Source organism: Chiloscyllium plagiosum, unplaced genomic scaffold, assembly GCF_037043375.1.
Source record: "Chiloscyllium plagiosum isolate Xiang-an unplaced genomic scaffold, Cpla_swu_hap1 HiC_scaffold_7, whole genome shotgun sequence".
NCBI classification, from domain to species: domain Eukaryota; kingdom Metazoa; phylum Chordata; class Chondrichthyes; order Orectolobiformes; family Hemiscylliidae; genus Chiloscyllium; species Chiloscyllium plagiosum.
This window is the reverse complement of record NW_028270145.1, coordinates 84,438,666-84,454,149: the sequence shown is the minus strand read 5'-3', so window position 1 is coordinate 84,454,149 and position 15,484 is coordinate 84,438,666. Positions and strand designations below refer to the sequence as shown.

General features: G+C 39.4%; 1 protein-coding gene across 1 annotated transcript in view; it reads left to right on the top strand.

Annotated features, from left to right (window-relative positions):
* Positions 1–15,484, top strand: part of LOC122551725 (low-density lipoprotein receptor-related protein 1-like) — a 1,910,187-nt gene that overhangs the window by 1,162,018 nt on the left and 732,685 nt on the right. The window contains exons 22-25 of the mRNA XM_043694091.2: positions 61–261; positions 7,573–7,818; positions 7,910–8,107; positions 11,460–11,664. Coding sequence (XP_043550026.2) covers positions 61–261; positions 7,573–7,818; positions 7,910–8,107; positions 11,460–11,664 — 850 coding nt within the window. The remainder of the gene's footprint in view (positions 1–60; positions 262–7,572; positions 7,819–7,909; positions 8,108–11,459; positions 11,665–15,484) is intronic.

Sequence of the window (15,484 nt, the reverse complement as noted above, 5' to 3'; positions counted from 1 at the left end):
AAGCATCCCTCGAAGAGTTCATGATAGACAATCTAGCCTCTTTGTTTTTGTCTTTCAAAGGACGATGCATCAATGTGACATGGGTGTGTGATGGGGAAAATGACTGTGAAGATCACTCAGATGAAGAAAACTGTGGAGCATTTGGTTGCAAACCACCCACCTATCCTTGTGCTGGAAATACATCGATATGCCTTTTGTTGGACAAGTTCTGCAATGGGAAAGAAGAATGTCCAAACAGTGCCGATGAGAGTGCACTTTGTGGTAGGCTCTTTGTATTTGAAATGAGACTATGTTTGAAACAGTGAGGTGCTGCTGTGGATAGCAAAGATATTTTCCAATATTTTGCCTTTAAATGAAGGCAATTATTTTGATAACAGCTCTGAGTTGCAAGGCTGGATGTCAACTTGTAGACTGTTCCTTGATTCAAGCAATACTTTTGATGCCTGCGTTGATTCGTAACAACCAGAAAATCAACGTTTGTTGTGTATTGCATAAATACATGAATTTATTGCCAATTTAAGGACAATTTCATGTTTAAAATCTTCATGTAAGTGACAGCTCAGAAGGGAAAATGATACACAGACTATGATTGTGTTCTATTCTCAGATTTAAATCCAATCCAAAAAAAAACTTCAGTCCTTGACAGCTATAAGGATTTTACATAAAATGAGAATGGAATACCTTGATTCTTGCCTTGGCATACATAGCTGGAACATGTAAATTTGACTCTAATTTGGCAATCTGTCTTTGACAGTTCACAAGGCTGATCAGAAATATCACTCCAGTGCAAGGAGAATGGCCCTTCTAAGTTCTGCCAAGGCCACATTATGGCATGGGATAGGTGCAGCGTTATGCAACACTGGTTATAACATAGTTGCAATGGAGAAAACAGACAATTTAATTTGTTGAGTAAAAAATCCTTTGTTAAATGTGGATAAAGTCACACAAGAACAGCATGAAAAAGAAAAACTGTTGTCTAACCAGCAGATACACATACATCTTTCAGGAAAAAAAAAGTAACTGTTAAACTGTATGACCAGACACTAAAGGAGAAAAATATCTTTCAGACAAGGTTCAGGTCGTTTGATGTCATGAACAACAGAAATTGTTTAATAGAATTTTTTTATAAAGTCTGCAATTATTTAAATTAAGTTCAAAGCTAAATTTAGAAAATACAAATTTATTACTTAACCTAGGTTTGTATTTGTAATAAGCTGGATTTAACATTCCAATACAGAATCTATCCATCAGTTTAAGAAGCAGTGAGAACATTTCCATGACATAGGCCCAACCATGCTAAGTGCCTGTGAGGCATTCAACAGGTCAGCATTGATCCTTTCCCAGAATTTGGGCCTTCAAAGGTTGTGGATCGGTCAGAGGTTGAAAGCTCTTGAGTTTTGGCTGTGCCTCAAGAAACAGTAACTGCTGTTGTTGCTGCTGTAAGGACTTTTGTTGCCTTTCCTGGATCCTGGACTTAGAATTCTGATCACAGGGAGGGGACCACCAGAGGTAGGGATTTAGAATGTTGGCTTTCAGTAACCCTCAGGAAATGGTGTTCGTTGACCCTTACCAGCACCATGTCCCTCAATCAAGAACTGAGTGCCTTACACCAAGGAATCCCTCCTCCTCATAGACCACATGAAAACCCAACATAGCAGAAACTCATGAGAGGCATGCTGAATAACTTTCAATTATTTCCTGAGCCACTATTTACATTCAAGTGAGCTCAGGGATAAATAGTGTTAATTTATATCCTATTTTCTTTTATTGCAAAACACATTTTATTCACTAAAAAATCTTCATGTACATACACAAGTACTAAAGCAATTCTGTACGGTCTTTGGCTATCAAGAAAAACAAACACTGGATCTGACATTCCCTGCAGTTGCAAAGGTGAAAGGCATTTCTTATGTATGAAGGACATTACTTACATGTATATAGGACATTATTTACATTTATGTCGGACATTATTTGCATATATTTAAGGCAATAAGAGGGTCTGGAAACTGAACAGACCCCCACTGTACTTTGGCGGAAAGACCTTAGATGGAAATTAAGTTTCTCACACTAACTTAACCATGAGAATTTTCCCACCATAGGGAGGTTGACCGTTGAAGGCAAATCTTCCTGGCCCCTCTGGTGAAACTTGGGAAATTAGGGTGTGATCAACAGAAATGAAATTCTCAATGTCAAAAGCAAAAGGTTCATCCAATTTTTGAAAGGCAAGTTGAGAATCTCGCTAAGGAACAGCAAGAGACCTATTTGCAACAATTTGCATGTGTTAATAGCTCATTAGTACCTAACCTCACTTCATTTAGATGTAGGTTTCCATTTTCTCATCGGCTGGATAGAAACTAGACAGCAACTAGATTCCCAACGTGAAAGTTGGAGCAGGAACCTGGCAACTTCAGCTCACTGCTTGATCCCGAGCCATCATTCTGGGCAAAAGTCAGCAATATTTCAGGGTACACTCAATGGGCAGTGACTGACCTCACACCCCATTCATGGATTAGTCATGTAGCAGTCTTTCCTCATCCTCATGCACACCTCTGACTCCTGTACAACACAGTCTGCACTTCAATGCAACACTTTAGAGCATGTGCACCTTTAATTGTAATGCTGCTGCCAGAAAACTTTGCAGACAGGGATAAGCACCCATCTCATGGATTGAAGCAGGGTACAAGCTGCAGCATAAATTCCCTACTTCATCCTTGGGTTGACCTACCCTGATCCTAGCTACTCTCTTGCTTCCTACTTTATGTATAAAAACATATATATGCCTTGGGATTTTTCTTAATCCTGTTTGCCAAAGATATTCCTCTTTTAGCCCTCCCAATTGCTTGTTTGAGACATTTCCGGCGATCTTTGCATTTTTGAGGGTTTTTTCAATATTCAATTTCCTAAACCTTACATGTGCGTCCAATTTCTCTTTGACTATGCGCTCAATTTCTCTTCTCATCCAAGGTTCCTGAGTTTTGCTATTCTTATTCTTCATTCTTATTGGAACAGGGTTGTCCTGAACTTTAATCAACTGGTCTGGAAAGATTCCCACATGCCAGATGTGGATTTACCCTCAAACAACAGTGCCCAATCTACATTCCCCATTTCCTACTTAATATTGGGGTAGTCACCTCCCCACCCCACCCCTCCCCACCACCACCAACCCCACCCCCCCACCCAAACACACAAACACACACACACACAGAGTTTAGTACTTTCATCCAAGGACTACCTCTTTCCTTATCCATAAGCAACTTAAAACTTAGAATTATGGTCATTGATTTGGAGGATCACCTTGACTAAAAGATTTAATCTGTTACTGTCTCTGTGAAGCACAACTGCTGCTTCCTACCAAATTATCCAAATGGCAAGTGCACAACAGAGATGAAACAGATATCAACACAGCACAGGTGAAAGATACCTGTGATCATAAAATCCTGGATGTAGATCTTTAATATTGAGCAGCTTTGTGGAGTACAAATCCTGGTCACATTCACTCTTGAACATATCATAAAACTTTACGAACCAACCGCTCTAATGGCTAAGTTGCATAAGCAATATTTTGTGGCCTGTAATGAGTCACCTCAATTGCCAAAGTAGCAATCTTTCCAAGGGCCCATAACATGCATGTGGTAAAGGAGAGGGTCCTTTAATAGCTTGAACCATAAAACTTCATGCAGTGTTAAGGTACAGCTTGCCTCTGCGCCTTCATTCTTGTAATGCAGCAAAAGTGACATTCACTCTCTCTGCTGTTGATGAAAAGTGAACATATACTTACAAATGTGAGAAGGTATTTACAATGAAGTTCCACATGTTATATCCATGTGCCCTTGTAAGGTCTTCTCCTTCTCTTCCCTCACTGTGTCTTAGCTCAGTCCTATACTTTGGAGCTGGAGTGGAGGGGCCCTGCCAAACAGTGGACCCAGTTGGTGTTGTAGTCTATATCAGACATCTCTAAGGCTTTGTGGCTGGAGGACTTAGACATACTGAATATGTCCTGCCCAGAGTCAGGTGTCCTCTCCTTGGCAGTGCCTCTGACAAACCCACTAGTATATCTGGCTTTTGCATTTGCATGAAGCTGTTAATTGTTGACACTATGGGGTGATCCATTGCCAGAGTGAGCTGATGCCTCCAAAAGCCAGCAACTTGGGGCATTTCTTCCTCAGCCAGACACAGAGACACAAAACCAAAAGAGAAAATGCTGGAAAATCTCAGCAGGTCAGGCAGCATCTGTAAGGAGAGAAAAGAGCTGACATTTTGAGTCTAACTGACCCTTTGTCAAAGGGTCAGTTAGACTTGAAATGTCAGCTCTTTTCTCTCCTTACAGATGCTGCCAGACCTGCTGAGATTTTCCAGCATTTTCTCACTTGGTTTCAGATTCCAGCATCCGCAGTAATTTGCTTTTATTACAGAGACGTGGAAGGTATGTGCTCACCAGCATGTGCTGCCCACTCTAATCTTGCTGAAATATCCACTGACCTATCAGTATGTGAGGTATTGGAGAACACAGGAGGCAGCCTCGCTCAGCTGAGAGATCTGTGGCTTCATCCTTGGAAGTGGAGAAGGTGATGTCTTGTGAGAACACCCGCTTGATGATGGAGACTGTGCAGTGATAATGTGTCATGAAGTTTGGATAGAAATTCAAGGCCTCCTGTGTCTCTCCCTATCCACCAGAACCTCCAAGTCCCTGTTTGGCAAATTGTAGGGTCCAACCTGTTCTGTTTTCCACCTTTGGGGCAGTTTTTCAGATGCAGGGACCATGCTGGGTGGCTCCATAAGTGTTTCAATATGGTGCTGATGCTGTGAATCTCAGGAGGTGCTGGCAGTAATGAGTAAGCCCACCTCTGTCAAGGGGAAAGAGAGAATGAGTGGGATCATAGTAATGTGGTACATAACATGAGAATGTGAGAAATCTCACTCGGGATCTGGGAGAGAAGCCCTCCATGAAGGTTGCCAAAATTGACCCTTGAGGAGAAAGTGAGGACAGCAGATGCTGGAGATCAGAGCTGAAAATGCGTTGCTGGAAAAGCGCAGCAGGTCAGGCAGCATCCAAGGAACAGGAGAATCGATGTTTTGGGCATAACCCTTCTTCAGGAAGGGCTTATGCCCGAAACGTCGATTCTCCTGTTCCTTGGATGCTGCCTGACCTGCTGCGCTTTTCCAGCAACGCATTTTCAAAATTGACCCTTGGCCAATATTTGGTAAATTTCAATCGATCGTGTCTGTGACATAGACAAAGAACAAGAGTGGGTCACTTGGCCCTTTGAACCTGCTCTAATATTCAGTAATATGATGGTTGATTTGATTTTAACTTCAGTAATACATTCCCTCATACCCCTTGGTAAACAAGAAACTATTTATCTCTGCCTTAAAAATATTTAAAGATTCTGCATTCACTGCCTTTTTAGGAAGTCCAAAGACACTCAACCCACTCAGAGAGAATTCTTTTTGTCATCTCTGTTTTAAATGGGAAACACCTTATTTTTAAACTATTGCCCCCAATTCTAGATACTCGTACGAGTGAAAGCATACTTTCTACATCCACCCGGTCAAGACTCCTCAGGATCTTATATGTTTCGACTGAGTAATCTCACATTCTTCAGTGGATAATTCCGTGGATAATGACAGTAAACCCTGTCATTCTGTTTTTTGCTGTGATAGCTGAATTAATTTTCATCCAGTCTTCTTTATGATATCTAGCTTGGTTGTAAGACAAAAATATTTTACACAGTGGCTTGTTATAGTCTGGAATGCATCACCTGCAGTTGTGGGGCAAGTCAGTTCAGCAGCAATTTTCAAAGGAGAACTGTACAAACACTTGAAAAGAGAAGAATTTTCAGAACTCTCATGAAAGTGAAGGGTGAGCAACTAGTTTGATACAAATGATCTTAGAGGGCCAGGATTAAGTCCATGGCATATGTTACAAACTGGGCTGGACTGTGGTACACCTGACGTGATATAACATTTGAAAATACATTCACTGACCTTGACCGCTAGCTTGAGGTCATTCAACTTTTACAGACTGCATGCAAGCCCTTGTGGCTTGACACCTGGCATTGACCACAACACCATCTGCCTCCACTGCCTGCACAAAGCTCATCAGATAGGCCCCCTGTATATTTGTAGATAAATGACATATCTCATCCTTTCCAACTCCTTCATTAAAGTCTCCAGTGAGATTCTGGAAAATCATGAAAATATGTTGCACTCTTATTGAAAGTTTACCATCTCAAAATTTCTTTTAAAATGTCTAGGTAGTAGAGTAATAGAGTAATGCATCTGTTTTATTCACAGTGTGCATCCATTTTAAGTAATCGAGACTAACTTTTAATTATGCTGGCTTCTTATAATTTTCTGCTCCCCGCTGAAGTGTCCAGCACCTGAACAGCAGGTTTAATGCTGTCTGTGTGCTGCAATCACTTAAATTAGCAGGTACCATGAACTCTGAATGCTGCCAACATCAGAAGCAATGGACATAGGGCATATCATGCCCATTTTTGGGCTTTGTCCAATTTTATCTCTTTTTTTCAATGGAAAAGAAATTGTTAGTGTGTTGCAAAACCAAATGTTTAGTCCTCTGAGTTTATCTTCAATTAAAGGATAAATTATGTTCGCTTGGGCTTCCAAAATTGTCACAAAGCTGGTTTCTTTTTCTAAAAGCTGTTCCTTTTCTCAAGGATACTGTGTCCTTGGTTTTCTTCAGAAGGATAATAAACCACTTTCAGTGGCAATTAGTCTGGTTTGGTACAGAGATTAAATGGTATTGAGAGGCCTTTTTGTCCATATGTAAACAAGATGGGACTTCAGGCCAAAAGTGGTCATGTTTTAAAAGTGACCTGTACAGTGAAAGGGAAGTGGTCAGCTCTCTGGTTGAGTAGTTTAGTTTAGTCCAGAACTAGTTCAGAGTTCAACAGCGAGCTGTGTGGAAACTCTCTCTTCCCTTTTGCTCTTCTAACTTCAACCTGTAAGCATCCGTTCCATTTATACTGGTTTTTAGGGGGGGGGGGGGTTGCTTATTGAGACTGTTGTGTATATTCAGAACAGTATAACTAAGTCTAGTTTGGATAGACTGAGTCATGTAGGGGTTCTTTATTCTGTTCTTTGTGTTTCATTGTGTAATTTTGTGAATACATTTTTGTCTGTTTTAAAACCTGTTAGTCAACTTCACTAACTTAATTCGGGTAATTTTCACTGTACATTTACTGAGTCAAATTGCAAAGTTATGGTTTGAGGCTGCCTGCTTAAGAATGTTTTGAGTGGTCTGGCCAAGTCCATAACAAAATTAAAACCCTTTCCTGTTTTGGCCTTATAGCAAAGTATAATATGCTTGGACCTTTCTCATTCGTCAGCTTCAACCAACACAGTCAGAAGTAATAAATCTCATTGCATGTGTCCAGGCAGTATACCTTATTTTAACATTAAAATAGTTTTATATGTAACTCATTGGCTCTAGTTGTCTTTAATTAAATGCCTTCTCGATGTGATTGTAGAAAATTGTATCAGTTGTAAATGTGCATGATAAAATTCCAAATGGTTGTTCTTCTTAAATAAACTGGCTGATTTTGTTCACAGATGAGTGCTTTCTGAATAATGGAGGATGCAGTCACCACTGCACTTTTGTAATAGGGGAAGGCCTCGTCTGCTCTTGCCCTACAGGAATGCACTTAAGCTCAGACAAGAAAACCTGCATTGTTCTCGATTACTGCAGAAAGCATCTCCGGTGCAGCCAAGTATGTGAACAACATAAGAAGACAATTAAGTGCTCATGTTATGATGGCTGGTTACTTGCACCTAATGGTGATAGTTGCGTTAGTTTAGGTAAGTCATTGTTTTCATTAACTGCATATCTCTTTTTGTTAGCATTTATTTGAATTTACATAATAATCCAAGATGTGTCTTTTTTGGACAGATCCTATTGAGCCATACATAATTTTTTCCATTCGGCATGAGATTCGAAAACTGGATCTTCACAAGCAAGACTACAACTTACTAGTCCCTGGCTTGAGGAACACAATAGCAATTGATTTCCATTTCAATCAGAGTTCTCTATACTGGACCGATGTTGTGGAAGATAAAATTTACAAAGGAAAGCTGTCAGATGTTGGAGGTATAAAATTTTATGCAGTTGACTTTTCTTTCTAGTTTCTACCATTGCCCTTTAAAGCATTAATTCGTCAGAATGCTTCAGTGAATATGCAAGAAATAGTGACCAACTGACACTTCAAGATGAAAATGTGGGCATATTATGATGTTTACCTGAATGAAACCTGCCCAAATTCATATGTAAACTTCAAAAAATTTACAATGTAGGGTCAGTCCATTTTAATATACTGATGATTCTGGATGGAAGCAGAGTTTCAATGTACCAGGGTAAACAAGGTATCTGTATAAATTCACAATGACATAGAATTAATATACCAGAAAACATAGATGAAACATTCATATCTACTTAAGATCAAAATACAATTGACGCTGAAGATCTGAAATCAAAACAGAAATGCTGGAAATTCTCAACCAGTCATGTAGCATTGATGGAAAGGCAAACAAAGTTAATATTTTGCGTTCTCCTGAAAGGTCATTGACCCAAAAAGTTGTGTTTCTCTTTCTCCAAATGCTGCCTGATCTGCAAAGTATTTCAAACATATCTGTTTGCTTGTATGTCTTGCTATTTTAGATTTCATTTTTCCATTAAACAAACAGACACTTATGTACTAAGTTAGTAGGTTGACCACTGAATGAAAGTTATAAATAGATTCAAGAAACAAAAAGAGGCGCTGTTGGATGAAAAAGAGATAATGATAATTTGGGGTGGCACGGTGGCTCAGAGGTTAGCACTGTTGCCTCACAGCACCAAGGACTCGGGTTCGATTCCTGTCTTGGGAGACTTTCTGTGTGGAGTTTGCATATTCTCCCTGTGCAGGTTAGGAGAATTGGACATGCTAAATTGCCAATAGTGTTAGATGCATTAGACAGAGGGAAATGGGTCTGGGTGGTTTACTCTTCAGAGGGTCGGTGAGGACTTGCTGGGCTGAAGGGCCTGTTTTCACACAACAGGGAATCTAATCTAATAATGTTGACAGGAGTTAGAGTGCAACAACAAGTGGATGTTGAAGTGCAACAGGGAGGCATGGTGGATTAGTGGTTAGCACTGCTGCCTCAGTGCCAGGGACACAAGAGCAAATAACAAGGAATAATATAGCACAGGAACAAGCCCTTCAGCCCTCAAAGGCTGCACCAACACATTTTGCCCTTCCACATTAAAACTGTCTTCACTTACAAGATCTGTATCCGCCTATTCCCTTCCTACTCATGCATTGGTCCAGGTGCTGCTTGAATGCTGCTATTGAGTCTGTTTCCATCACCACCTCTGACAGCGGACTCCAGGCACTCACCACCGTTTGTGCGAAAAACATGCCTCACACATCTCTCTAAGTTCTCTCCAAGTACCCCCTTGCACTTTGAACCTGTGTCCCCTAGTAATTGACTCCTCTACCCTGTGCAAAAGCCTCATAGTTTCCAGTCTATCCATTCCTTTCACAATCTTATAAACTTCTATCAGGTCAGCTCTCAACCTCCTGCGTTCCAGTGTAAACAAACCCAGTCTATCTAACCTTTCTTCATAGCTAAAACACCCCATAGCAGGCAATATTCTGGTAAATCCTTTCTCTACCCTCTCCAAAGCATCCACATCCTGCAGGTAGTGTGGTGACCAGAACTGAACACAATAGTCTATGTATGACGTAACTAAAGGTCTAGAAAGCTACGAGTTCGATTCCAGCCTTGGGTGACTGTGGAGTTTACAAGTTCTCCCCAAGTTTATGCAGCTTTTTGCCATTGCTCCAATTTCCTCCCACAGTCCAAAGATGTGAGGTGAGGTGGACTGGCCATGTTAAATTGTTCACAGTGTCCAGGAATGTGCAGGATGGTGAGGTTAGCCATGATAGTTACAGGGATAGGAGGCTCGGTCTGTGTGGGATACTCTTAGAGGATTGGTGCATATTTGAGTAGCCTGTTTCTGTACTGTAGGGATTCTGTGATTGATTAATTTGAAGCAAAAACAGAAAGTGCTGGAATAAACTTAGCAGGTATGGCAGCATCTATGGAGAAAAAGCAGAATTAACATTTTGGGTCCAGTGACTCTTCTTCAGAACTTGAAGGACTTGGTAACCTTTGGCTAGATCATGCCAATCCTCACATTTTAACTAAGATGCCAGCTCATGAAAATGGGAAGACCAACCTGCACCATCTAAAAACACAGTCAATTTTGAATGCACACTTTCTACACTGAGTTACTTTGCTGTGACATTTCTTTGAATTATGGTGAGATTTTATCCCACTTAAATCAATTTCTAAATGATTTAACATTCACTTTCCACCTCACCAACTCATCTGCATAACTGATTGATAAGGCTGAAACTAACTGCAAGTCATTTTGAAAGCTCAGCCATATAGGTTTAGAATTTGATTGGCTGCATCTTTGCAAGCAAAATATGACAAGTCAGAAACTGCACAAGACAAGTCTGAAGTCATGCAATATGGTATATCTTTACAGTCGTTATAGTTTCAAAAATGAAACTGTGAACTTATATACAAACATAATATTAAGCTTTCCCTCTTCAATCATAGCATTGCAGAATTTTAATCTTACATTCCATATTATTGATATCAGATCATTAAGATTAGAATAGTTATACATTTCATAGGAATTGATTTTCCCATATCCTGTTCGAATTTATTCATTAAAATGTACCTTTTCCTGCTTATTTGCTCTGCTTTTCTTACATATTTTCCAATGAATACATAGACTCAAGCATATCAAGTATTAGTACAGAAACATTGAAACTGTAAAGAAATATACTATTTTACCCAGATTGATTGGGAAAGGGAAGAAATTAAATAATCAGATTACTAAGATTACATCCTATCCACTGAGTAAGGGCATAGACTCTAATAAGTGTTCCTGCAGATAGCTGGGTTCAGACTGGGAGTCAATCATGAAGAGAATGACATGCTGAAGAAACACCATTCCAATGTCTGTAACTGCACCAAACTCTGAGCTACCAGTTGTTAATTCGAAGAGTGTTTGAGTTTTGGTTTTGATGGTTTTCCAAGCACAAAAGAAACCAGCTACAAGTATTCCTTCACATCTTCTGAATGTCAAAATTAAAACAGAAGGATCAGTCATTTTCAAGCCAGTTTATTTTCCCAATCATTGTAGATTTATTGGATCACCTTTTGCTGCATGGGTAAATGCAGAAGATGAATGTTATTAAATACAAACATATAAAACAGTGCAATTGTGCAGCGTGCACTAATGCATTTATGACTGAATTTATTGACTTGCTATTCCAGATAAGTGAGTTAATTTTGTAAAAGATGAACATGCCAGTTATTAGTGAACAAGGAATTAAATATATCTGAAATTAATTCTTATGGAAATGAAATGGTTCTTTTTTCAGCTGTAAGCAGTGTGGAAGTTATTGTGCAGCATGGTCTAGATACTCCCGAAGGGTTAGCTGTGGACTGGATTGCAGGAAACATCTACTGGATAGACAGCAAAATGGAACAGATTGAAGTGGCAAAACTGGATGGCAGCATGAGGACTACCTTAATCGCAGGTTCTATGGTGTATCCACGGGCCATAGCTTTGGATCCTCGATATGGGTCAGTTCGTAAATCTAATTTTTTTGGAAACTGAACATAAAGTATTTTACTACGTCATTTTAACTTTGCATGTGAAACAAAGGAACTGAGTGAATGTTGCTGCCATAAAAGTTTCTATTTAAGGTTAAAAAAAACTGCCATTTTTAATTTTTAGAAGAGGAATGTGCTAACAGGGATACGTTTTTTACTGAATATAATATGGATAAGGAACAACAAGGCTAGAGGAGAAAATAAATCTGGGAATAGGTGCATAAATCAGTAAAAATAGCACATCATGATAATAAACTCATAAGTGTGTTAGTAAAGATTTCAAAGTTTTAATTCCTTGATAAAGACAAGCAATAGAGAAGAGAAAGATAAAGGTGTCAAGTGCCGATCCATAAATTGGGTGAGAGGAATATGACCTTTTTAGCTGAAAACCCTGTTCTGTGCTATCAATTTTATGAAATTATACATTAAATGCAAATTAAGCATAATTCCTGTCACAAACTTGTTTAATTAGACATAGACATAAAGTTTCTGATAATTTAAGCAGTTCATATAATTACAGCTATTATTATTTATGATTCATGTCTTGCATTGTTGTTGGTGGATAGTTTTGGGTTGGTGGCGTGGTTGATGGTAAACAGTTTCATTCTTGTGATCGTCAGATTGTTTAATTATTTCTCAAAAGGAAACTTATGCAGGTTAATTTTACAGTCCAAATCAAATAAAATATCATCTATATTCTTTATAGCACTATACCTGAACTCTCCCAAGTCAGGAATGCAGAGTCAGGAAAATTTTCTAGGCCAGCTGAAAGCAGCTCAGGAGAAAGTGCCCTGTAGGAGTTTGGTTTTTGTTTTGGAAAGGCAGGTGATCTTTGGAATTGGTCCCACTGCCTTTGGAAAGAGCCACTGGAGCTGTCAGATAATGTGTTGGCTTGTTTAAAAGCTCAGCCTTGGTGCTCTGATACTAAATCCCAGCTCCCAAAAATGATAAACAAAGTACAGCCTCTACCTCTCACACCCCCATCCCCTCATACTCCCACATTTTGCCAATGTTCTATACGAACCCATGCCACTTCATACCTCCCATTTATTCCCATGAACCTCTCACCACGATGGCAGTCTATGGATCTAATCTATCCAAATGGCCCTTTTGAGGCCTATATCAACTTAGTGCCAACTCATGCCAATCATTGTCCCGTCTTTTGTACTTAGACCTTCCATGTCAACTCACTGTATATAGACCTTCAGAACCATGCTGGGATGAATTCAGATGAAGCTCTAAATCTCTTGACAAATTCATTACTTAAAATAAAATTCTCACAATTAAAGAAACTCATTTTAAATTCACTAAATTTACCTTCAACTTCTGGATGTAAGTTTGCTCACTGAGCGGGAAGGTTAATTTTCAGACGTTTTGTCACCATACTAGGCAACATCATCAGTGAGCCTCCAGTGGAGCATTGGTGGTATGGCCTCCTTTTTATTTATGTGTTTGGGATTCCTTGGGTTGGTGTTGTCATTTCCTGTGGTGATGTCATTTCCTGTTCTTTATCTCAGGGGTGATAAATGGGATCCAAATCAATGTGTTTGTTGATAGAGTTCTGTTTGGAGTGTCATGTTTCTAGAAACACATTGACTTGGATCCCATTCAACACCCCCGAGAAAAAGAACAGGGAATGACATCACCACAGAAAATGACATCACCGACCCAAGGAAACTTAAACACACAAATAAAAAGCAGGCTATAGCACCAGTGCTTCACTGGAGGCTGACTGATGATATTACCTAGTATGGTGACAAAACGTCTAAAAACGATCCTTCCGTCTCAGCGAACAAACGTACATCCAGAACCTCAACCTGAGATAAAAAAACTTCTCAAAACATGCTTACCTTCAAGTTATTGGCCTGTTCTTAGAAGAAGTATTTGTATTCATCCCCCGCTTCAAAAAATGTATAAGCACCTTGAGCTACCAATCAAATGATGAATTGACAGATACCTCAATGTAATAATGACAGATTTGAACAAGCCATGCATCACACATCATTCAATGATTGCTTTTAAATTTGTGTCAATGGAAAGTGTGAAATAGCAAACACTGGCTTTCTTCAAATTAAAGAGTTTTCTCAAAAATGCAAAGCTTGTGAGATGTAAGTTACTTGACAACTTGATCATTCCAATGAATTTTGTTAATCATTTGAAAATTCCCTTGATAATTTAAATGTTCACTTTTTATGCATATTAATGTCTAAGGTAACAATCCTAAATGGCACTTGAAGTACGCAAGGAGTACCTTATCTCTTCCAATGATATATTTGGGCATAAACAATAGGGTACCCTACTTCTTCAGTTAGTTTTAGCAGTATTAGATCTTGTCTTGAAAATTCTAAAGCTTCAATTCATATTTTGGATATTCCAAGAGCAAAACTTGGATTTGGCTGAAGGCAATGGTGCTTTACTATATACTGTTGCTTCCATGATCCATGGACCTACAAATTATCTTCTCACCAATTCACCAGCATCCCACATCCCATCCTTAGACATCAGTGAAAATAGTTTGTGATTGGCTTGGAGTTAAAACTTCCTGAATCAGCGCTCTCGCGCCATTTTAGCAAAGCAGTAAACCTTCTCAGTCATTGGTAAACCTCAGGGTTAATATGCTTGTAGTATTTCAGTACATTGAAATATGGCACGCAAAATGGGATGAATGTTCTGAAAATGTATATTTTATACATTTTATGTATTAAAAACATAGAGCCATCTGCCATTGCATTAGAAAGCCAAGATCAAGTTCATTTCCCAAACAAAGCAGTTCTCAGGGAAAGGCATTAAGAGGTTGGAAGGAGCGACAAAGTGACAAACTGGAGGAGGAAAGAGGGAAAAAAAACAGGAGTTGGAAGATGGGGAGAGGAGCATTGAACAGGAAGAAATGGAAGAGATAGAACATTGGGAGAAAACATAGAGTTAAATGATCATAAGGAAGCAAATACTCAAAATACTTCAACTTCCTGAACACAACAATGGAGCAGAGATAAAGAAGACACAATTAATGCTTGTGAGGAAGAAGTGAGGCCTCTGAAAGCTTGTGGTTTCAAATAAACCTGTTGGACTATAACCCAATGTCATCTGGTATTACTGTTGATTGTGACCAAAAGAAAAAGTTAGTTACATATAACTCTGAGCATATTGCTCTCAGGGATGGTAATAGAATATTTTCCACAAGCATATATTTATCCTTTTGACATTCCTAATTCTATTGATATTGCCATTACTGAGACCAGAGAGGTAAGAACCTGATTTGCTGGTTCCTTGTCATCGAACATGTTTTGAAAAGAGCTAATTTTATGATCGATTGTATAAAATTTAGTCTGAGCAGGGTTAGCAGCAACAACAGGGTGAAGGAGAGTGAACCTGAGAGTGAACAGTAGCAGCAGGATAATCACTTTCTTGCTGTACTACAGGTCTCCCAATAGTCAGAGGGAGATAGACTCATGTGCCATGTGCCATTCCTGAAGAAGGGCTTATGCCCGAAACGTCGATTCTCCTGTTCCCTGGATGCTGCCTGACCTGCTGCGCTTTTCCAGCAACACATTTCCAGCAGGATAAATACCTGAGGAGTGGGGTGTATCTGAGTGAACCTGGGGGTGAACAGCAGGACAAATACCTGAGGAATGGGGTGTATCTGAGTGAACATGGGGGTGAACAGCAGAATAAATACTTGAGGAATGGGGTGTATCAGAGTGAACCTGGGGTGAACATCAGCAGCAGGATAAATAGCTGAGGAGTGGGGTGAGTCAGAGTGAACAGCAGCAGCAGGCTAAATAAATGAGGA